The following is a 23945-nucleotide window of genomic DNA, read 5'->3' on the forward strand; positions in this document are numbered from 1 at the left end:
TCAGATTTGAAGTTCTATTGGATTTACAGCAGTGGTGTCTGCTCCCTTTACATTTGATTCACAAATCCCTCACACTCAATGAGCTCTCAATGGTACCACTTTAACTAGAAGTAAGAAGTCATCAAACTAAATCATGGGACTGGGTTGTAAGTCTACCTTCTCTCCCTTCCCTTCACCTGCAATAGTCTAAATCACTCCTTCCCTGAAGCATGCCTTATCAGCTGTGCAGTGCAATAGAAGGGGGAAAATGTTTTCCCAACCTAGAAACCCATCAACTTGGACCCCGAAGCATGACATCTGAACACCTAACTACAAGACCAGGAGCAGCTCACAACTGCTATCTGTGATCATTAACAACCTGCTTGCATTTCCAGGGCTGCCTCCATGGATTAATATATGCACTATGTATTAAACCATCTGCCATGGAGTCTGATCCAGTCTTTCCCCATTGTGGCCAACTGCAAAGGTTACCCCTGAGTGTTGAGACTGAATACACTTTGATTACATTTACATTTATCAATTCTTTAGTTTTATTATTAGTTCTTTTGTCCTCAACAATATACTTTTTCAGGCTTTTGTATCCTATATTTGTATAGCCTGCAGTACAATAAAAATACATTTAATCCTCTGTGTCAACTCTTTTAAAGTTCAGCATTAGCCTTTTATAAAAATCAGGTTCAAGAAGAATGAACTACACGTTTCCTGTGAGAAGGGACATAGCTTGATTATCAGCATATTGTTTGACATACTTTTGTCTGCTTTTAAAAATTGTCTTTAATGCAGTCAAACATTTAAACGTTAATTTTTTTACTCTAGGCAGGCAACACAATGAGCCCCCTACAGATGGGACCAAGTTCTCCTCTCTGGGGATGCTGAGAGTCAGCTCATATCAGGGACGTGAGGATTAAAACGTTTTGTTCCCTTGTGCTCGCTGATGGCTGAGTGAATGGAATTGCATCTGATGTCAGGTTACCTCATTATATGTATATATTTGTAAGGGTTTCTTTTTGGGGAGAGGGTAATTCTCTGTGGTTTTTCAAATGAAAGCAACTAAGAGAAAGTAGGGAATGCTCCCTTCTTCCTGTCATCTACTGCCAAATAAGCCATCGGTATTACCAAGGGACACTACTCCTAATATAAACCCCTGGGATGGTACACTATTAATTTCTCTACTCTGAGGAATATCATCCACTCCTTCCCCAGGTTCTTAATCCAAGGCGGGGCCTTATTTCTTGTCTTCAGTTGTTTATGTTCCTCAAGGGTCTCTTCAGGGGGAGTCAGCCAAACTCTAAATGAATTACTTGGATTTTTGAAAATCCAAACAACTTACCTTACTTTTTTGCAAGGCTATATTTGGTCATTTTTATTTAGGTTTGTATCAAATGCTAACTCAAGACATAAATACTGTTTTTTGTTTTTTGTTTTTTTTCCTTCAAAGGAGGCTCCTCATATAGTGACCCTGCAAACTTTGTACTATTCTGTCATTCCTTAGAGTCTGGCTTTTCTCAAAATTATGATAATGGATACTCACCCATCTCAAATCCAGAGGCTTTCTGTGTGCACATGAGTGCAGGTACCTGCACACTCATGGGAAGATACTTGGAGGACTGCATCCAGGATGCAACAAAGCAGACCCTCGAGAGGCTGGATGCCCTTGCACCCCAGTGACTTCTCCACTCTCAAGTATAAGTGCTATTTTTAATGCTATCAGCAACATCGTACTTTATTTCCTTCATATGTTTTGGACCCTCTGATTTATGGCACTTAAGCTTCTCAAATTTGCTTCAACTGATTTTCCTTGGAGATTCAAACCACTGTTTAAGTTGCACAAAATCCTTATAAAACCTGCTCTACATCACAGATACAGGACAGGGAAGCTACTCCCAACTGTCCATATACGGTATCTTTCTCTTACACTGCTTCCTAAGGTCCTCAGAGCACAGCTTCTGATATCCAGTGTCCATGTGTACATTGTGTGTCTTCACTATCTTTGGTTGCTTTCCGAAATGTCATCTGTGTGCCCTCTCCATTTCCCATTGGTCTTTAATATATCTTCCGAATTTCCTGAGACAGATTCTTTTACTTTCCAAAGGATGCCTTTTTAGTACTAATAAAACTTTCATACTTGTCTGCTTAATCACGCCAGCTTTACTGTCCCCTTTTTCCTTTTTGTTTTTGGCTCAGAGGTATATGAACCATCTGTGCCTCTAAAACAGTTTGCTTAAATAGCCTCCAGGCAGATTTTATGGTTTTTAAGTTTTTTACTTTAACCTTCAGCCTGCTGTTAGCCATTTTCAGCACAGTTTTAAAATCAGCCTCTTTTGGAAATGACTGTCATTATGTGTGGCTTTCAGGAGCTACTAGAACTGGAGAGGGGCTGCTGACTCCAGCTGAACTCGAAGTCCCGGGTTCACAGTCACCTGAGGCAGGAAAAAGTGTGGGTAGCCTTAAAAGGGTCATCTCTCCCATTTGGCATCCTGAAGAGAGATTCAGATTCCTCTCATTAGGAATATCCATGTCCACATCACCCAGGTAAGACCCAGGAAGATAAAATCTGAATTACTCACCTGCCTATTTATTTGTCACTACATTTCTATAAAGTTGTCATCATGATTTTAGGTACTAAAATTAGACGCGAGGCTGAAACAAAGAATACAAAGAAAGGGAGGAGAATCCCTTCCTTCCCGCCATACCACTGCACCACAAAAATCACCCTCTGTTGCTATGCCAGCAAACATGGTGTTCTGTTTCCATTTTATCACAATTGTCTTGCGTAGGGACCTGAGTGTCAATCAGCAGTTCTCTGTCCTGGAATTCATCATTACCCAAACTTTCTGTCTGCCCTTGCATTAATGTTAACGTAATTATGTAGTTCTCTATATATAACAAAACTACATCTCTTCACCTAGTGGGGATGAGGGTATCTGCCCTTTCTGTGGCTCTTTCCAGCAAAAAGTGAGTTATCTCATTTATCTTTCAACCACATTCATCAGACAGTAATTACACTATTCTCCTCTCTCAAATCAGTGCATTTGTGCACAATCTTTTCTCTGTTGTCATTGTTGCTTTTCTAGTACATTTGATAGTTAAAAACACTTAAGCTCTTATAGTTATCACTGTGATTATTACAGTATTATGATGTATTTATAAAATGCTTCTATCTTCAAGAGTTACAAGCTGTATACTCTCTGATGTGATTTAGTATTAATGTGCTAACTCTATAGTCCATGAAGCTGATAAAAAAGTCAGAGCAGGCAGAGGCCAGCAGGCAAGCAATGAATCCCCAAGGATTGGTAGAAAAAAGAAAGAAAAAGAAAGAGAAAGAAAGAAAGAAAGAAAGAAAGAAAGAAAGAAAGAAAGAAAGAAAGAAAGAGAGAAGAGAGAAAGAGAGAAAGAGAGAAAGAGAGAAAGAGAGAAAGAGAGAAAGAGAGAAAGAGAGAAAGAGAGAAAGAGAGAAAGAGAGAGAGAGAGAGAGAGAGAGAAAGACAGAAAGAGAGAAAGAGAGAAAGAGAGAGAGAGAGAAAGAGAGAAAGAGGGAAAGAGGGAAAGAGAGAAAGAGGGAGGGAGGGAGGGAGGGAGGGAGGAAGGAAGGAAGGAAGGAAGGAAGGAAAGAAGGAAGGAAGGAAGGAAGGAAGGAAGGAAGGAAGGAAGGAAGGAAGGAAGGAAGGAAGGAAGGAAGGAAGGAATTTGCAAACAAATGGATGAATGGGGTTATCATTCCAGGGAATATCTGTTTGCTCAATTTGTTTTCTTGTTTGTGGGTAAAGGACCATTCCTCCATAAAGAACATGAAATTAGCAAAGAAAGAGCAAATCAATGCCAAAATTAGAAATCACACTGCGGTGCCCTCAGCCCAAAAAGCTCTTCCTTCTCTCTTTCCTTACTTAACACCTCTTTATCCTTCAGATTTCAGTGCTAGTCCCACTTACTCAGGGAAGCCTCAAGATCTTCTGACAAGTCAACTCACCCTGAAAAAGGTTCTCATGGGACTGTGCCCAATACTATCAAGGCACTTGCCACAGTGACAATTTCACATTTGTGTTATTATTTAAATAAACTTCTGTCCCTCAATGGACTATAAGATTCATGAGGGCAAGGACCAGGTTTTGTTGGCCACTGCAACTCCCATAGTTACTGTTCAACAAATATTTGTTGAATGAATAAATAAATAATTAATAATGGTGAAAGCTGCAATCTTCAATACTTCTACTCCTTTGGCCACCTGAACTTGAAGCATTTAGCCTCAGACTGTATCACAATTCTTCTGAATACTTCTCTTTTCCTTCTGTTTAGCAGACACAGTTTTCAGCCACAAAGAAAGTAGCTTCAACGTGTAGACCAGCTAACTCTTTTTTTCCTTTTTTTTTTTTTTTTTGCATGACAGAGTCTTTACTTTTAAATGATTACTGATACACCAAGTAATAACATGTAACAAGTTCTTGAATTCTATCATCTAGTAATTTTGATTAAGAGAAACTAAATGTAGCCCAAATAATTCCACTAGTATTCACTGTTCTAACCATTAGCAAGAATGGACTACGTTAAGGCTGGCTGCTGCTTCACACAGGTTACAAAGAACTAGTTACTACTTTTTCATAGATAAAGCCCCTGACCTTCAAGAAAGTGTTAGGGAAAAAAAAATATTTAATCCCTTCCTTTCTTAAAAGAATGGTTATGTGGTGTTTTTTTTTTTTTAAACTATATCTAAGAAAGAAAAAGTCAACAGTGATATGCATGTTGCTTGAGCCAAAAGGCATAGGAAAAAAAGATAACATATACCCATTAAATTCCTAAGAAATATGAGGTAAAAAGATGAAATCTTTGGATAATTTCTAAGTCTGTACAAAAAAGTTAGATTTGCTACTGTCCAAAAAGTGGAAGGACCTACTATATAATATATGGAAATAATTTAATGCCATTTCATAAGAATATAACTAGAGCTGTGCTAAAGCTTCATATTCATGAGGGCATCTAAAATGCCACTCCACAGAACAGGTGTTCTCTCTTCTTCTATCCATTTATGCGGTAGTTTTCATGGCTTTCTGGCCGAATATCACAGACAAAAGCCAAGAGGTTATCCAAGACTTCATCCCTGTTCTGCTGGAAGCAGGTGTGGAGGATGGTCATCTTCTCCTGGGTCTCCTCCACCACTTCAGTGCGGCAACTGCCATGGGATCCCAGTGCCGCAGCTTCCTTGGCCTTGAATTCTTTCTCCCTCTGCAGGCGGTACTGCTCAATTTCAGCCTGAGCTGCTTCTTTGGCCTGCTTCAGCCTCCGGTTCTTTCTTTCGCGGGCCTCGGACACCTTCTCGGCTGCCCGCTTCTCGGCCAGCAGCGGCTGCTGAATCCCCTGCGACTGACTAGCCATGGCGGCAGCGACTCTGAGCTGGACCAGCTAACTCTTGATGGGTAACAGCAGCCTCATCCCATCAGACCTCTACTTCAAAGCATCTAGCTCCCCACATCCAATACAGCCCTTGGCCAGCCTCTCCTAGGCCACTTACACTGAGGAAACTATATTCTGGGCTATCTGCTGCTGTAATGGCACCACTGTTCCTCTTCATAAATGGGGATAACAGCTAGCCACAATCCCTTTGTTTTAGTTCTGTGCAATCTCATGTTCTAAAGTCCAAAAAGAGTGGAAACAGTGATCACATCAGTCCTGATACCAGAGCCAGTGTTCTAATAATCAGGTTTCTCAAAACAGCTGGTGCTGGGTAGAAGAGGTGGTTCATCTAAGGACCCTATGATGAATGCTAACCACATTTTTATCTTTCAATCCACTTTGGATTATTTCTCCCACATGTCAAGAGTAGACAGGTGTGACACATCCATTGTGTAAAGAATTCAACTTCATGAAATAACCTCAGGAAATCATCTCTCTTTCTCTCTTGTGGGCATTTGCTGGCATCTCCCATCAGCCATCACTCTGGTCCCCTCCCTAACAGTTTCCTGACTTTCATTCTGGTAGCTACCCCTCCCCATGCTGCCCATGGGCTTCAGAGGAAAATGAGCTCAACCTGAATTTCAGAGGGAAGCCCTGATTGGCTCATGCTAGACATTCCATTGCTCTCTCTCGTCATAGCGCCCCCAGTTCAGGTATGAGCATGTAATGTAAGCATAGACAACGAGTATGAATTTCAAGACTCTTTTTTGGAATACTAGGACAGAGACACTCATTCCAGAGCATGTCAACAAGAAAGTGTGTAGCCCTGATTGCTGCTAGCAGCTGTCCCATAACCACTGGGGAGCTTGCCATGGAATGTGGCCAACACTCTATATGGAAGAACACAGAGATGGAAAGAAATGGGACCGTGATAAGACCACTGTGCTGCTGAATCAACCTGCCCCAAAGTACATACTAGCTTAGGACTTGATAACTCCAAATGACGTCTTTTATTGTTGAGGTCTTCTGTTACTTGTATTAAAAATCCTGACACACCCTACAAGTAATCACCAAACTATACCCACTCTCAGAATAAAACAGACTTCAAAATAATCCCTTTAGCCAAAGATGGTCTCTTCAAGACTACCATCTCTTTACCATAATGCTACCTCTAAGGCTAGGGCTTGAGAAGGCCCGTGGATGCTGCAGGTCTCCCAGAGCAAGAGTTAGATTCTGCATGGAGTTTGCCTTCTGAGGCCCTAACCTCTCTACCAGATTGGGGACAAGCCCCACCTGCCCTATAGAAAGAAAATTGCTGTGTCAGAACACTTACCGAACAGTATCCCTCCCTGATGCCTTTCCTCCCACACCTTACCCCCCAAAAAAACACAAAACACACAAAAAAACAAAACACACACACACAAAACTAAATTGGTTCAACACACTTTTGCTACTGGGAAATGTTTCATAACTACTAATGAATAATTCAGTGAACAAGATATTTTTAGTTTTCTATTGCCAGACACACCCAACTTTGATGCGAATGCTGTTGCCTTTCTTACTCTCCAAATCCCCCTTGCATACGGGATCCTAAACGTGTTACTTCCTCCACAGAGGCCCAATCAACAACAAAAATCAGATCATATCTCCCATCCTGCTCAACAGCTTCCAATAGCTGCCATCACACTTAGAATGAACTCCAAACTACTGCCTCTCCAGCCTACGTCATTTGGCTTCTCACCACCTTGATCATTCCGCTCCAGACATCTGTACTTCTTGCTGCTATTCAAAAATGCCAAGACTGTTCCTGCCTTAGGACCTCTGTTTCTCACTTACTCCCCCTTCTCCACAGGACACTCTGCTGCCAGCTCCTCACACACAGCTAGCTCCGTCACTTCCTTCTGTCCCCAGCACACGTCACCTCCTCAAAAATAACTCCTGTGGTCCTCAGACATAAAACAGCAGCCCCTCACGAGCCTCTCCCTCAGTCTGCTTTTTTTTCATAGCACTTTTTCCTACCTGAAATTATATTACAAAGATATTTTTAAGCCTGTATATATCATCTATCTCCCCCACCAGAGTGTAAGTCCCTTTAAGACAGGGACTTTTTCTCTTGTTCAAAAGTCTATCCACCAAGACTAAAACACGCTTAGTGTCGTACACAGGCTCAATATATCTTTTTATTTTATTTTTTAAAGAATGAATGGATGATTAAATAACAAGATTTCTTTTAAGTGTGGCTAAAAACAAACAAAAAGCTGTAGGGAGGTACTTATTTCCTATTGGGCAAACTCCCCTTTTTCTTTGATATCAATTTATATTGCTCCACTTATGAAACATACAATCCTACAGATTATCACAGAAAGTGTCACATCCTTCAAAGATTCTCCTTATATCAAAGATTTAGATGTGCGGTCATAAAAATGCTCACCATATTTTAAATAGTATGAAATCATTCTATCAAAACAGATTACAAGATAACATATCATTTATGAGATCCATATAAAAATCACTGCTTTATCATGGAATGTTTGGCAAAAGGCCAGTGAAAATTAGCAGTCATAATATCTCAAAATTCCTATTACCCATGGAACCTCCAAAATATAGTTATTGGACTGGGATTAATTAATGCTAATTAGCTAATCAAGAAAGTTAAACATTAAGAAAGTTTAAGTTTCTGTGACAAAAATCAGATGCAAAATCTTTGAATTATGTCATAACTTCTACTATTTCTGTGGAAAAATAATCATTTCAAAGTCAAGGCACTTGTTTTTCTACAATCAAAGGTGGTTAAATACTTTTAAATACATTTCAACATATTTATGAAGGAATTAGAATATATGCCTCCAAAGCTCTCTCATAAATCAGTATAATGTTTCCAAAGCACATTTGGAAGTAAAAAATTCATATCTACTAACTATATTTTCCTCTATTCGAAGATGAATTAAGCAGAAAATACATTAATGTCTGAATTTATAATAGGAGTGGTTAACCCTCAACCATAGCAAACTAATGAGGAATATTTTACCATGGAAAAATTAATCAGGGCTCTCCAACACTATGCAATTTGACATTTTGAGGACTTAATCAGGAATGGATTTTATTCCACTATTTACTTTTCATCATGGGGATGACTTACAAAGACACTACCTGTTAGAACAAACATAATTCTTGAGCTTAATCTTGTCACTTTAAAGAAATTTATTTTAAATAATATTTCATAGTTTAAAAATAGTCCTCGCAGAAGCAACATTACTAAGATTATGTCATCTCTGGGCCAAATTCAGCTCTCAAACATTGAGCAAATATCAACATAGACACAGTGAGCCTCAGAGACTGAATGTGACTAACCCTCTGTTAGCAATGAGACAACACAAATTCTGGGAGGCTGTGACTGCTGGACATGGACTTCCATCCCCCACCATCGATTATCACTATCTTTGTTAAAGACTACAGGAGTTTCATTTAACTAGAGTGCTCAGTAAATTGCAGCAGAGTTCAAGCATCTTTATGGATTCATTAAACCATTGATCTGCCTCACAGAGCTTGTAGTAGAGTCCAGCTCTGGCCCACAGCCTGTGTTTACAGAGAATGCAATAGACTGATGTTTGTAACCTCCAAAGGCAGTCTGTCAGTAGACATTAGATTCCACTGTGTGCACAGCCACCCTAAGAGTGGATTGTAACATAGGGAATTTCCCATTCTCAGTCTCAACTGCTAGGACAGAAATTAAGTGCCTATTTGTAGCAAGATTTTCTTTATTTCATTCTAATCTGTGATAATATAAACAAAGAGCAAAGAGCCTAAGGAACAAAGAATTACACATGGCTTGGCCAGTTCACACTTCTGCTTATGTGTACAAAAGCTATCCAGAGATATTGAAATGGAGGAGAAATTAAAATAACCACAGGCATATCTATAGCTTGGATCCCCCATGGGGCCTCTCGAGTATACTAGGCATTGTGACCAGACATTGCAAAGGTGTATGAGAAAAATTCAGGACTCAATCTACTACATTAAAATATCTCAAGGCAAGTCACCTGCCCTTTTATGCATGCACTTATTCAGATACTTAACATTTTTAACAAAGCACTGAATCAACAGAGTATTACTACTATTCCAGGAAAATGAATAATCATTATCTCTTGGTTTCTCAGGACAGTTCACCAAGCACTCTCAGAACCTTCTCCCTCCTCTGGTTTTTATTAATAAGGTCTCACAACACCTTCCTTTTTAAGTCAGGCACAAAGAGGAACTCTGTGCTGAATGCAGCTTATGATCAGAGAATCACATCAAAATGATCTATTAAGATAATTCTTTAAATGTTCATTGTTCAGATAAAGCTGAACACTGTTAGTGGCAAGGTGAGAGAGCGGGAAATGTAAGTGACTGGATCGATAAGGTGAACGCTCGTCCCAAATAAATAGATCCTTTCCTGATCATTTGTTTCACTGAACTGCCCACTGCCCAAACAGACAGTCGGACTATGAACTCCAAACACGCACATTCATCACTCTGCAGAAGCAGTCACCAGAACACAATGTGGCTGATGCAATCTGACACTGTGGTTAATGTTAAAAGGGAGCGTGCCTTTTAGATGGATTGGATAATTACCAGCAGTTCAGATGAGAAAGAACTTGATTTAAGTGAATAGCATTAGCCGTCACCAGAAGGATGGCCAGAGATGTACTATGTCTGAAAATTAACATTCCGACATATACGTCAATAGCCCTGTGTATTGATCCCCAGGTGACCAGATTCTGATTTATGAAAAATTCTCTCTCTTCCTTCCGTTCACTGAAAAATGTTGAACACAGACTGGGGCTTGAAGCTATTTAGAGTTTTGATCAGCTCTTCACATTTAATCTAAAATATCTAATGTTATTCAGAAACACATGTCCATTCTGGCTAATGGGTTAGAATTATTGCTGTTTCCTTCACAGTCTCCCAACATGTGGCTCATTAAAAACTAGAAGTGGCTGCTGTTCCTTTCAGTACAAACCCACTTGTCCCATGCTGTGTTCCAGGTATCCCTTAGACCAGAGTTTCTCAAGTGGTTTTCAAGTGTTTTGGTGAACATGAGGTCACATGCCTCTCCCGAAGCTTCTGATGGCTTTCTAGAGTACTGTGTCCCACTCTGTCTGCAGAACCTCTGCCTTGGAACACTTTCTGGCTCTCCTCAAGAGCCTGTGTGTCAAACTTTATATGGACCTACACTTTACCTCACTAGCCAGAACTTTCCTGCTCTAACCCTACTCCCAAATGTGTTTCCAAGGACTGATGTTTACCCCTCCTCTGTGATTGCTTTCTCCAGCCTCCCATTTGCAGCAGCTCACCAATATTCCATTCTGTATTTCAAAATACAAGAGAATAACAAACCCTTGGGTTTGTTGTTCTTTCCCCAGAGCTTTCTGAGAACACCTCTGTTTGCTATGACCGAAAGGGAGCTCAGCCACTGGCCTGCAGACTAAATCCCTGGGAGAAGCCACTATACACATGAGGCAGTGGATAGGCTTATAGCACAGTACTAAGGGACACTGCAAAACCAAGCAATCATCCTGCAGGCCAGGGTGCAGCTGGACAGATCCAGGAGGCTCACTGGTGGCTGTCAAAACCAAGGGGAATCCACAGGAAGAACCCTGGGGCTCCCCGGGTGCATTTACTTGTGGACCAAGGATATTTGCAAGCAACTGGCAAAAGCAAGTCTGTGGCCTGAGCTTCAGGTGGTCAGGGGACATTAATTGCAAGTTATTTCTTAATGTCCTTCTCCAAGCCTTCAAGAATGATAGCCATTTTGCAAATTAAATCTTGCAGGTATTTAAAGGAAAAAGAGTAGACAGGTTAATCACTAGATTAACATGGCAATTGTTACACATTTCTTCTGCACTACTTGGTTCTATAATTAAGTCTGAAACTGAGAAATCTTTCCCAGGATATATTCAACTTTAATAAAAAGACAAATAGACTATGTCTAAATAAAATAGACTCCAAATAACATGATGATACATGCTAATTAGAGATGGGTTCTTCCAAAAGAAATCTCTTCTAAGAAGAGATCACTGTATAACCAAGAATATAGTTTGAAAGTAAAAGAAGTGCTAATAATACAATATTCTCCTCCTTGAATATTTATGTTATTATTATAATGATTGTTAGGAAATCTTAATGGCATCATTTGCCAATGTTGTTTCTGTCTATATCATCTTTTTCTTTTTAATGCATCCTTGTCCTCATCTCTAAGCCACATTGGTTTCTTCCCATTATGGACTGCTGGGGAACAACAATATTATGCTATTGAAGAAGTGTTTCAATCTTTTTTTTTTCTTTTTTTTGAGATAGGGTCTTGCTTTGTTGCCCAGGCAGAAGTACAACGGCCCAGTCATGGCTCACTGCAGCCCCAGCCTCCTGGGCTAAGCAATCCTCCCATCTCAGCCTCCTGAGTAACTGGGACTACAGGTGAGCACCATCATACCCAGCTAATTTTTACATGTTTTGTAGACAGGGTCTCGCTCTATTGCCTAGGCTGGTCTTAAACTCCTGGGCTCAAACAATCCTCCTACCTCCACCTCCCAAAGTGCTGGGATTACAGGCATGAGCCATGGCACCCGGCTTTTCAAATTATGAGAAAAACTAGAACAAGGAAGCAAAACTTTGGTGCTCTTAGGAATTTGTGTTTACTTGTAAATTATCAACATTCCTAATCCACAAAGAACACTAAAAACTTGAGATCTGAACAAGAAAAGTAAACAATCATCCTTTACATTGCCTGCAGTGGCCGTTTGTCTTGACTTTTGATTTCCTTCCTGATTTTTGGATATTAGTTTGGACAATAAGATATTTCCCATGTAAAAGGAAAGAGATCAAACACAGGCCATTTGGAAGTGACTAATATTTGCGGTCTTGTTTGTTACTCCTTTTTAGAGGGATAATGGTTACAAGACATTACTCCCTTAGGGAAGAGAATTTTTAAGTGTGTATTACTATGTAAAGTAAAACTGGTGTTAGCAAGTTGAACTAAATGTTTCTACAAGAGTGCAAAATCACTAAGGAGTCTCTGCAACTTTCCAGTTCCTAGGTGAATCACAAGGACAGAAATGCTCTCAGGTCCAAAAACAGGCTGGGAAAAGAGTGAGCTATTAGTTCCCTGAAAAGTCTCTAACACATGAAATAATGAGATTTACATCCCATTGTCATACATTGCCCACAGACTACACAAGTATTTTTCTTACCTACTGTTTCAAAAATTTTAAGCCAGCAAATAAGCCTTCGGGGATAAGGATCCTACAAAATATATTATGAATTAACACTATCCATTTCTTAAGCCAACATTCTGAAATGTGTAAACTAGTAGTTAGAGTCCTTAAGTGAATACAGCTGTGATTCATGGTCCTCTCCTGGCAGTGTTGAGCAGAAGTATTTTGAAGAAAGCCTAATATTTGTAGCAATCCAGACAACTCTTCAAATAAAAATTTAAATTCAGTTAAAAATATAACCTATATACTATATAGGTTAACCTGGCTTCAATCCATCCCACCTTATTGCATACTGACAATCTGTGAGAGATGTATGTGACACTTTCAACCCACCCCATTAAACAGACAGAAAAACCCAAAGAGAAATGAAGAATTGACAGGCAAACGAAATTTAAAGAGCCCATTTTCAGTGGGCCATCATTTTGAGAGTTGGGTTATTTTTGTCCTTGTTTTTAGCAGCAAATCAATTCCTGACTCTACACCCAAGCGTGTGTGAAGAGAAACGCACAGAGACCACAAGCACAGCTGTCCAATTTACATTCACAAATGCAGGTGTTGCTCAGACACAAAACAGAGGTCAGCTGAATACTGCTCCTAATTAGCTACCTTTTCTACTAGGATTTTTCTTTGTAAAGTTATGCATGCAATTTGGGTTCAACTTGGAGACCATTTTTAGATCCCAGCATGCTATCCAGTAAGAAGCGGGCTGTCATTATAAAGCATAATTTACAGCACAGTTAATTTTATGTTTTTTTAAAGTCTACACTATACCTAAGGCAAAATTCTGTTCTGCACACACACATTATTCACTCTGTTTCCTATCCACTTCTCAATACTTAAAAAAGGTAGAATTTAGCCAGAAAAAAAATCTGTTATGTAGGAATGGGAAGAATTTTGCCCTTTTTCTAAGATTAAGAAAGTCCATAATTAATTAACAAGGACTAAGGACTTTGTTAAATGATACAAGAAGAGAAGTAGCTATTTGCTATTGTCTTCAGTACGGAACACCCAAGGGCTTATTACAAGCAGTTCTTAGAAATGGCAGGATGGAGACTGGTATCTAATACAATCCATTAGGAAACCCAAGCCCTAAATAAAATGACCACAAAATCCTATCAGTTAACAGAAATGCAGCAGCTGTACATGTTTATTGTAATACAATATAATATTGTAACAGAGATAACACTCTTTAAAATTAAAAAAAAAAAAAAAGCCAGCAAGTGATATGACTAGTTTATTTCTCTATTTGGGGAAAAAAAAACACACAAGAAGGCATAGCATGTCAGAGCTTTGGGACATATAAGGAAGGATGAAGACTACAGAGAAGGCAGGAATTGTTTGTACACTAATAGACAACTGAGATCAGCTGGCAAAGTCACTGGCTAAACACCAAACCACTGCAACTTCCAGGTTTAGCAAGATGTTCAAAGACATACCCCAGTAACTCCTGGTAGAAAGTGAAATGTGACGGGCTTCCTCCCACTGCTGACTTTACCTGCTGTAAGTATTCCAAATGCTAACTCCTATTCTGGCTCCCAGTTATCCATTTTCCAAAAATGTACACTATGAAAGCTTAAATTCAGTATGACCTTAAACTTTATAATGATGTAAACAATATAGATAGAGATATGGTATTCTGGAGTGTTTTTCCAAATGGAATCAGGTGCCTTTCTTCAAAGGCTCACTATAAAATACAGTTTGCAAAATATAACATGTATCACCAGGATTGTGACAAATCCACCTTGCTTGATTTTAGTCCCTACAGGCAGCCCATCAAGATTCAGACCCATAACCTTCAGAATTATAGAAAGACAAAAAGCCCTGTTCTATAGCCATCTTCTGCGATGGAATGCAAAGTATTTTGTTGTGGTAAGTAGGGCTTTGAAGAAGAAAGCACTGGGCCCACTCCTGGGGTTGTTACTCCAGTGCTCAGCATTCAAAACGGGAGCCCCAGGGTCTCGTAGATCATTTTAATCCCCCTATATTAAAACAAAACGTGTCTCCCATTTTCTTCCCACCCTCCTCCCCAGATTCACTGGCTCCTCCCAGGGGAAAGTGAACTTGACTGCTGACAGTCCCAGAAGAATTCCAAACAATTTCCTTACTTGCCTCTCTGTTCCAGTGAAGATTATGAGCCTAACTCTTAGAGACTGCTACTAAAATTCCACCCCGCTGAATTCTGCAGCCTAATTCTTTCGGCATTATGTTTTTTGGCAGAATGAATGTGACCCAAATTTGCAGGAGATAATTTGCTGCAACAGTGCTTCTTGCAATGCAGTGAGCCCATAATTAGCATTTCGGGATTGCAAATATCACACTTTTAGAAAAATAATAATTGTTTGCTTCAAGAAAGAACAGATTTGGATCTTGTATTATAGAAATGGAAACAACAAAATGTGGACAATTTTAGTAAAGATTTTATGAATTAAGGAAGCTTTACATATCAATGGAAAATAATTGAGGACTAGCAAGTTACCTCAGTAGTTGGTGGCAAAGGCTACAGCAGTTCTTTAAGGATTCAGAAAATAGTTGTGTGCATGTGTGTGTGATCGTAAAAATATCATGCATTCCATTTCCCATCCATGGTGGCTAACACTATTCAAAAAGGACATTTTCAGACCTGGGATGTCTTTAAAATAAAACAAAAAAAAATTTTAATGATGGCTGTTCCTGTGTTTACCCACCATGCTTCTCGCAAATGCTTGGCTATGTGAGCAATGTTGTTTCATGTATTCATGATTTCATTTTTTCTCAATATCAATCAGTTTTAACGTAAGATGTCAAGAGAGACTTAACATTTTTCTTGACAAGAACTCATGGGCCAGATTTTGAAAAGAGCAATAGCAATACTTCCACTGGGTACAAGAATTAAACTAAGTGGGCTAAAACTTTCTGGCCATGCTTTTGTGGCTAATTACTTGGCTTTTATAAGGAATATCTACCACTTATCTTTCATGGACTCAGAGCGCAGTCTGCACTCTACTGCTGGAAATACACTGGCCATGAGGACACCAGCTGTGATCACAGTGTCCTCATCAGATTCATTCACCCTCTCAGAACACAAACACTAAGCCAAGAGAAACACATTAGAAGGGGATTCCTTATTCCAAAAGGTTAAGCATGACACAAAAGGGGAATCAACAAAACAGAAAGAATAAAAATATAAAAGTAAAAGGTGCGCAGTGTTTTCCACTAGAAGCTACGTGGCACATGCGCATGTGGGCTGGTGAGGCCTGTGGGGGGCCGCCTCTCTCTCCGGTGCTCTTACCTTATTTCTCTTGAAGTAGGCTCGTCGGCAGGCCGCAAAGCACTTCTCGCTGCAGAAGCTTTTCACCTCACTTCCCATACTCAGGGAATAGCGCTTGATTCCCACTTTCTGGCACCAGGCACACATTATTTGTACATTTGACACATCATCTTCTATAATAAAAGTATAAGAAAAATGTTCATATCAGAAGCAAACATCCCTTCAAATTTAGACACACCCTGAAACTGACAGAGCTACCCAGGCCTGATTTTAGTTTCTGGACCTTGGAGGAGAAGTGCTTTTTCTTTCTCTCTCTCTTTCTCTTTTTTTGGCTCCTAAGTTTCCAAAAGACATTTACTTAAAAACCAGAGCATGACGGCAGAGCCACAAGGGCTCCTAGGGCTTCCTAGCCTGGTTTTAAAAAAAAAAAAAAAAAAAAAAAAAAAGCTTCATCTGCCTAGTTAAACCAGCCCCAGTACTAATGAAGCTTGTAAAATAACCTGTTTCTTCAAAGGTCCTGTGAAAGCCTGCAGGATCTGCACTGGGTGGGACAATTTGTAGGGTGCTAACTTACAAATGGAACACCCTTATGTGAACCTTGACCAGGCGCCAGGCTCAACCATGGCATGTTCCCTATTACTGTTAAACGATATGTGCTATTGTTTACTCTTGCAATGTAATAATTCCCAAGCAATGCTCTTAGTCAAAAAAGGAAAGATGTGCGCGGCCAGATTCTGGCAATGGAAAGGGACAAGCCTGGCTCGCTGAACAGACTCTGACAATGCAGCCTTCCGGCGCTGGTGTCCTAAGGGAGATGCAGGCCTGATTGAAATTCTCCTCCATGTGATGTGCTTCATGGGCCCTGGATGGAGGGATGGTAATGGAAATGTCAGATCATTCTCAGCCAGATTGGTGGTCCTCCCAGCCCCTCATGTCATGTCATGGGGTTGTTCAGAATGAATTTAGGCGGTTTGCAAACATTTCCACTATTTAAATTGTATTTCTTTTCCTTTGTATGAGAAGAAAACAAATTTAACTAGCATAATGAGCCCATGATATCACAAATACTACTGCTTAAAACAAAGAAAGGATTTTAAAGTGAGTCAATTAGTAAAATATATTCAGTAAATCATAGTGCGGGTAGTCAGAAGTTATGACAAAAATTATGATGGTGATATTCAGGTCTGGGAAAAACTGGCCTCTCTGAGGGGTGGGTAGGGGTGAATAAAAGGACTTTAAGTAGACACCTAAGTAATATTTCCTTGTTGCCTCTTAACAGCTTTTGCTACATCTTGAGTTTTCTCTGTCCTCCCAATTGACAGTGAGTGTGTGTGTGCGTGTATGTGTGTGTGTGTGTGTGTGTGTGTGTGTGTGTGTGAGACTGACTGCCACATCTCTTCTTCCTTTATGGAATTTTTATTATTATTATTATCCCACACTCATGCTCCAGACATGAATGGTAATCACAAAATCCCCAACAAGCACTAGTATAGTGTTGTCTGATTTCTGGATAAAATCCCCCAAAGACTAATTGCTAAGCAAGGCCTGGTCCACGAGTGTTGACATATTCAGGGTTCATAGAGTCTGTCATGCAATCATTTCATTTCCAGGGAAAAGATTTGGTTTGAGGCAGTGTGGTCATCAGCCTGCAAAATTAGAAGCAAACTAATTTGTAGTGCAGTGATACGGCTTTTTTCCCCCCTGAGCATCAGCACTCAGAACTATGTGCAGCGTTTTATTTACCTCAATGGAATAAATATTGCCATTCTAATGACCTTTTTGTATTTCACAAATTACATATTGTGATCTATTGTTATCAAATGAGATAGTATAAAAAATGACCTTTGATGTCAAACATTTTTGATAACTTTCTTTAAATGGCATAATACAAATTCAAATGTCAAACAATTACTGTATTTAATAATTTGCTCTGTTCAAAGCAAGCTTTTTGATATTTCAGGAATATCCTTAACAAAAAAAATTTAAAAATAAATAAAAGTAAGCTTTTATTTATATTTTACATGATCTCTAATATGGCATCTCTCTAGATATGAACATTTTACATGGTATGAAAAATTAGCAAAGCTTTATAATTTACCTTAGTGTGTAGAGGAGTTTTCTTAGATTAGAAAGAGCATATATTTTAAAATAATCACCTGTCTTTACTAAACTAGATAGCAACTAATAGTTTCTATTTTTCCCAATTGATAAGATGCTTTAAAATCTTAAATTCCTGAAAAAGAAGATACAGCAGAATTCTCATAAATGATCCACTGGCAGTAAGCTTGATTCTGGTGAAATCTGTAAGGAAAAAAATTTATGCGGGAAATCACCTGGCCTCACAGTTTAAAGAGGAGACCCCACTTCCCAAGGAGCCATTTTAGAACATGCATTAGATCCCCTTCATTATTTCTTCCTTTAAATAATCTGATTTGGGAAACAAAGCATAAAATTGTTTAAGTCCTAGATCTTCAGCTATAATGGACCAACACTGACATAAGAAAGAATAGAGTGCAAAGCTATTCACAAGGCCAGGCGCTTAGCGTGCAGCTTGGGCCTGGCCTGGAGGAATGATGCTTGAGGCCAAAGGGCAGCTCCGGGGTCTTTCTCAAGCTTCAATCCATCATCACCAGACAGACCCACTTGTCATTTTTTAAAGGGAGGCAAGAATACTTTCTTACAATGGACCTAACAAATAAACGAACAAAAAGGTAGAATTTTAAAACAGATTATTTCTTACAAATCATTCTTACTACAAAGCAACAACATGAGATGAGACCATATAAATTGTGCACTTTTATATCTGGCAGCTGGAAAGACTTCTAGAATGATGGTTAGCATCTGCCTTGTTAAATAAGTCGACATTCCCAGCAGTTTTTCACGCAACTCTATTTCATAAAGGTATATGCTTTGGAAAAAGCCCATCGGATTTCTCCTTTTCTAGTATTAAACTGTTATCAGCAGCTAATGATCCAAAGAACAGTCTGATAATTGGGTTATTCAAAAAATTTAAAAAACATTTTCCGATATTTCAGGCATTCTAGATTAATAAAAGTCATTTATATCAGTAATACATTTTAAAAAATAATAAAGAACTGTGATTATCTAAATTAATATTGTCAGTCAAACTATAGTTCAAAATTCTGTCACCAGACATGAGATGGTGTCCCTATCTTATGACTGCACCCCTAGAAAAGTGAACACTTCTTAAGTGGTTAAAGCCAAAGGGATCAGTCCACTTCAACATCTGCATCTCTTTCTACCTGAAACATGGAAATGAAATGCAGGCTTTACAATGGCAAAATAGAAGGTTTCAGCACTTTAACTTTTCTAACTTGATCTGCTTTAAATTTTTTTCTATTTAAAAAAATATTTCTTCAAGCTAGGGAAAACCTAATTACCTATCTTACATTTTGGCTAACGGTCTGTGCCATTAGAGACTTGAGATTACCTCAGAGAAGATTCACGTAACAGATTTTTACATTACATTATCTTACAGCCATTAGCCTGTGCATTTTTATAATAAACAATGCACTGACAAATGTAAAATGTTTACAGCATTAAATCACATTCCCACAGAGAACGCTTTGTATAACATAATAAAATTTTCATACGATAATATCATATAAATACGTATCAGTCAAAATATGCATATTTCAATTAATCATGAAAAATTTGTACCACCTCTTTAGAATTTAATTAAACAGAATGTTTAAGGCATTTTCTTTCCAATCTAATGTTTAAAGAGCTATAGAACATTTTTCTACTTTACATCCCAGAAATTCAAATTAACTACTCCAAGATAAAATCAAAATTGTATTTATCTATCACAGTACAGAGAAGTATGAGATCAAGCATTTCTGGAATGCCCTGCTGAAGTTGTTTGAGAAATTGCCTTATCTGGTGACTTTAAAAAATAAGGATGGCCATTGGTCAGCGATCTTCTTGGGGCATTTAAATTGGCTATAAACATGTATACTAACTTACCTGACCAGCACCCAAAGAAAATCAGTAGGGCATTAATGGACTCCAGGCAATTAAACTGTAGATTTACCACCCCTTTGTAACTTTCATGGGAGTCCAAGACTGAGGGGAAATTCCAAAAGTATTTGCTGGGACATCTATCTCCTCCAACAGTTCCTAGAATGCACACATCCAGATAATCAATGAAAGACCTGGATTATATCTGAGACAAGTTACAAGGCAGTCTGAGGAGACTCCTGTGTGTCCCCCATGCCATGAAATGACATGAAATGGCCCATGGCCGGGCTGCACTGTGTCAATCTACTTGTTGCAGCAGCTATATTTAAGAACAGAATAAAGGCCTGGAAAGCAGACAAGAAACTAAAGTTTGCTTTCTCTATAGCTTCTGTGAAGAAAGAAATTCCTCTTTGAAGTAATTCAATTCCAAAGACTTTACGGCAATCTAAGCTAAAGTTTCTACAGAGCCCACCAGGAGCTTCTGTACAATCCCCTGTGTTCTAGGAGTGAACATACAAGGAGACCCAGAGAAAACTGGGACCACTAAACCACAAAGAACATAATGATTGTTAGCAGTACTTAGTAGGTGCCCACACAGTGCATGGCTCATTTCAACGTTATTTAATCTTTTTCACAACCACCACCAACCAGGCAGGTACTAACATTAATCTCCATTGTGCAAATGGGGAAAGTGAGTTTATATGTTAAGTAATTTGCTCCTAATCACACGATGAGTACATATCAGAGCCTTACTGAGAACCAGGCCACCTGATTCCACAGCCCAAGCTCTTGACCAGTACACCTTAGAGACCACAGCTTTTCTAAGCAGTAAGACTATAAACCATCCTCATAGACCTCTCTCCACAAAAAGGACTAAAAGCTGTCACAGATTTTGCAACTTACACAGCACATTGCTCAGTAACACAACAATACACAAAGAAAATGAAATCAAAAAGGTCAAAATGTCTTGGAGGAGACGGCTGAAGTGTTAATCAATATTTGTTTATTGATTTTTAAAAAACAAGTTAAAGGCCCACAGCGCAAGCCTTTACTTCTTTATGACTATGAGACATGGAATTGCTGCAAACGCTCTGTATAACTTGCACCAGCAAGTGCTACTTAAACATTAAATGATAAGACAGGCCCAATAATATGTGGATCTCAAGAAGCAGTTACTATACCCACAGGCAAGCAATACTCTTGCCAGCCTTTTCTTTTGTAAGGAGCAGGGATCCCAGCAGGACATGGATACCACCGGCTTTCCATGTGTTGAAATGGGAGACCCCCTACCTCTGTAATTTCAAGGGTGCCAATAAGAATATCCTAGCTTCAAAAAATTATCCTTCAGCTGCTCACTAAGATTAAATTCTACCACTAGAAGGTCATTTCTTTGGCTAAATGTTTCTTATGAGCCATTAAAACACAAATTCCCTGAAAGCAAGGAGGCTCAATATATACTTGTAAATAATGATTTATGTTTTGAAATGAATGATTCTTTCAGAAGAATATGTTTTTACAAGGAATGGGAAGAAGGGCTGAGGATAGGGTTCCAATCAGAAAGGTAGAGAGGCAAAGATGGGAGAGTTGGGACATATTACTTAGCTAATCTCTAGCCTTGCAAAGAGCTAGAGCAACCTGAGGGCAGCCAAAGGAAGGTGGTGTGGACAGGGTGATGACACTGTAGAATATGTCAAATATGTTCAGAGTGCCTTTTAAGTATGAATATGAAACACAGTAGACAATGGCATATAGCTAAGGATTGCCAGAAAAGAAAAGCAACACGCAGATCCACTTAGGACAATCTCAAGGGGGTGACTTTTTATAAGCAAATGAGGTAGTAGATGTACATTGATTTGCAAACCTAAGTTGCTACTATTTGAAAGACAGTGTGGTGATGCACAGAGATGAAGACAGAGGACTTTGCTGAAAGTACTAATATTGCCCCTTCTAGTTGTGTGTGACAAGAGTAAGTCAATCAAGGACTGGTAATGCCCACCCTAACTACAGCTTCGGTGAGGATCAAATAAGATTAAATATGCACATTCTATATGTAAATGAGCCTTCCTTAGAAGGAGTGGCAATTAGAACCACAAGAAAAGGGTAGGTGTCAGCTGTATACAATCTGGAGAGGCCCAGTGACCAGGCACCAGTCTCTTCAATCACATCCCCTCTTGTGGATGACATCTGTAGAACCACTATCCTTGAATACAAAGAACCCAGTAATTGGTTAAATCTCACTAACTTAGATTATTTAAGAGTAAAGCCATTAGAATTAATAAAAGCCTCACTTACAGCTATTCTTTTAAAAAAGTACTTAACTTGAATTAATAGTTGACAAGATGTTGCCAAATATATCACTGCACTGCCAGATATTCTGTAATTAATAGATGGGAATTCTTTGTAATTATTACATTAACTATCCACACATGGGTGGATCTTCCTAAGTGCCTGAGAAGTTTGCTCATTTAAAAATTATCAGAGCAACAACTAAAAATGTCTGCCACTTTGGTAACTGAACTATCAAGAATTCCCAAAGAGTGGTGTCTGAAATAATAAAATTTTATTGAATTTAGTTCTCCTTAAACGGATAATGCAATTAAATGACAAAGGTCCATAATACTACATAAGTCTTTGTAGTATCTAAAATTATTCCTAATTTTCTTTTGAAAACAGATTTGAAGTTATTTCAAGAATTTAAATAGTCCACTCCTCTCTAAACATAGTAGTATTTAACCCCAAAGTAAAATCTAAATAGTCTATGCATAAATTAAAAATTCGTTCAATAAGTAAAAGGAATGAGCATGTATTATACAAAATTACAGAAAAATGACAGACTTTAAAATTAATTTTCAATTTTCTAATGGAACATTCTATCCAATTTTAAATTATTTACATTCATATTATGAAGATAGACATAGACATAGATATAGATATAAAGGATGTGATTCCAGAAAGAATTACATGTGGGCTGGACAGGACCTGAAGTGTGTGGCTCATCTTATGACAGGCAGAATGCAGTAAGAGAGAGTTTCAGACAGTTGTGAGAGCCACTCCAGAGGGCATAGCATTTGGGTTGGATCTTGAAGGATTTGGAAGGCAGGAGAGTTACAGAGGAGAGAAAGGACGGAAGAACTACAGGAGCCAGAGAGTGGCAGACAGGCTTGAAGTGGGCAAGAATCCTGCAGTCATCCAGTTGACCAAGCTTGTGTGAAGGGAAAAGTAGATTAGACAGCAGCTGATAGGGCCTGAACAAGGAGTCTCATGGATGTCATTTTGCCATAGCGGGAGGGAAGCAGCTCATCTTTATTCCACAGGTAATAGGAAGCTCCCAAATGTTTCTCAACAGAACATGACAGACTGGGCACGGTGGCTCACACCTTAATCCCAGCACTTTGAGAGGACGAAGTGGGTGGATTACTTGAGGTCAGGAGCTCGAGAACAGCCTGGCCAACGTGGTAAAACCCTGTCTCTACTAAAAATACAAAAAAAAAAATTAGCCAGACATGGTGGCAGTTGCCTGTAATCCCAGCTACTTGGGAGGCTGAGGCAGGAGAATCGCTTGAACCTGGGAGGTGGAGGTTGCAGTGAGCCAAGATGGTGCCATTGCACTCCAGCCCAGGCAACAAGAGCGAAACTCCGTCTCGGCGGGGGGGGGAAAGAACATGACAGGATCAGAGATGTGTTAAGAAATGTTATTCCAACAGGAGTAACAGGATGGATCAGAATTTGGAGAGACTAGAATCCAGTTCCACATCTAGACGCCTCAGTAAGCAAAGTGAGAGCAGGGTCCATGTCTCTTTCTGTCTTGTGTGTTCAGTGCCTTACATAGAGCAGCATTCATGCTACATGAAGGAATAAATGGACAAATGAATAAATGGCTGCAGAGGAAAAGGGATGAAGTCCTGAACCTATAGGGTGACAGCAGAAATGAAGAGGACAGATTTATGAATGAGATGAAATCAATTATCAAAATGTAGAAATGTTGCCGACCCAGAAATAACTGAAATTTCATAGTATTCATCTTCCCATGTTTCTAGTCAAAGCAGACCAGGGAAAAGTCCACAGCATTCTTGGGGAAG

The 23945-nt window shown here is 39.2% G+C and overlaps 1 protein-coding gene, 1 long non-coding RNA gene and 1 pseudogene across 5 annotated transcripts in view; 1 reads left to right on the top strand and 2 right to left on the bottom strand.

Annotated features, from left to right (window-relative positions):
• SOB (sine oculis binding protein homolog) overlaps nt 1-23945 on the bottom strand; it is a 173775-nt gene that overhangs the window by 114804 nt on the left and 35026 nt on the right. For all 4 annotated transcript variants that reach the window (XM_011736392.2, XM_024791916.2, XM_071096663.1 and 1 more), the window contains exon 4: nt 15907-16058. In XM_011736392.2, coding sequence (XP_011734694.1) covers nt 15907-16058 — 152 coding nt within the window. The remainder of the gene's footprint in view (nt 1-15906; nt 16059-23945) is intronic.
• LOC139363342 (uncharacterized) lies at nt 2844-14132 on the top strand. Its single transcript, XR_011623490.1, has 3 exons — nt 2844-2955; nt 11725-11841; nt 14049-14132. It is a non-coding gene; the product is annotated as an uncharacterized lncRNA (long non-coding RNA).
• On the bottom strand, nt 3609-11756 carry LOC105478758 (V-type proton ATPase subunit G 1 pseudogene; annotated as a pseudogene).

Source organism: Macaca nemestrina, chromosome 5 (genome assembly GCF_043159975.1).
Source record: "Macaca nemestrina isolate mMacNem1 chromosome 5, mMacNem.hap1, whole genome shotgun sequence".
NCBI lineage: Eukaryota > Metazoa > Chordata > Mammalia > Primates > Cercopithecidae > Macaca > Macaca nemestrina.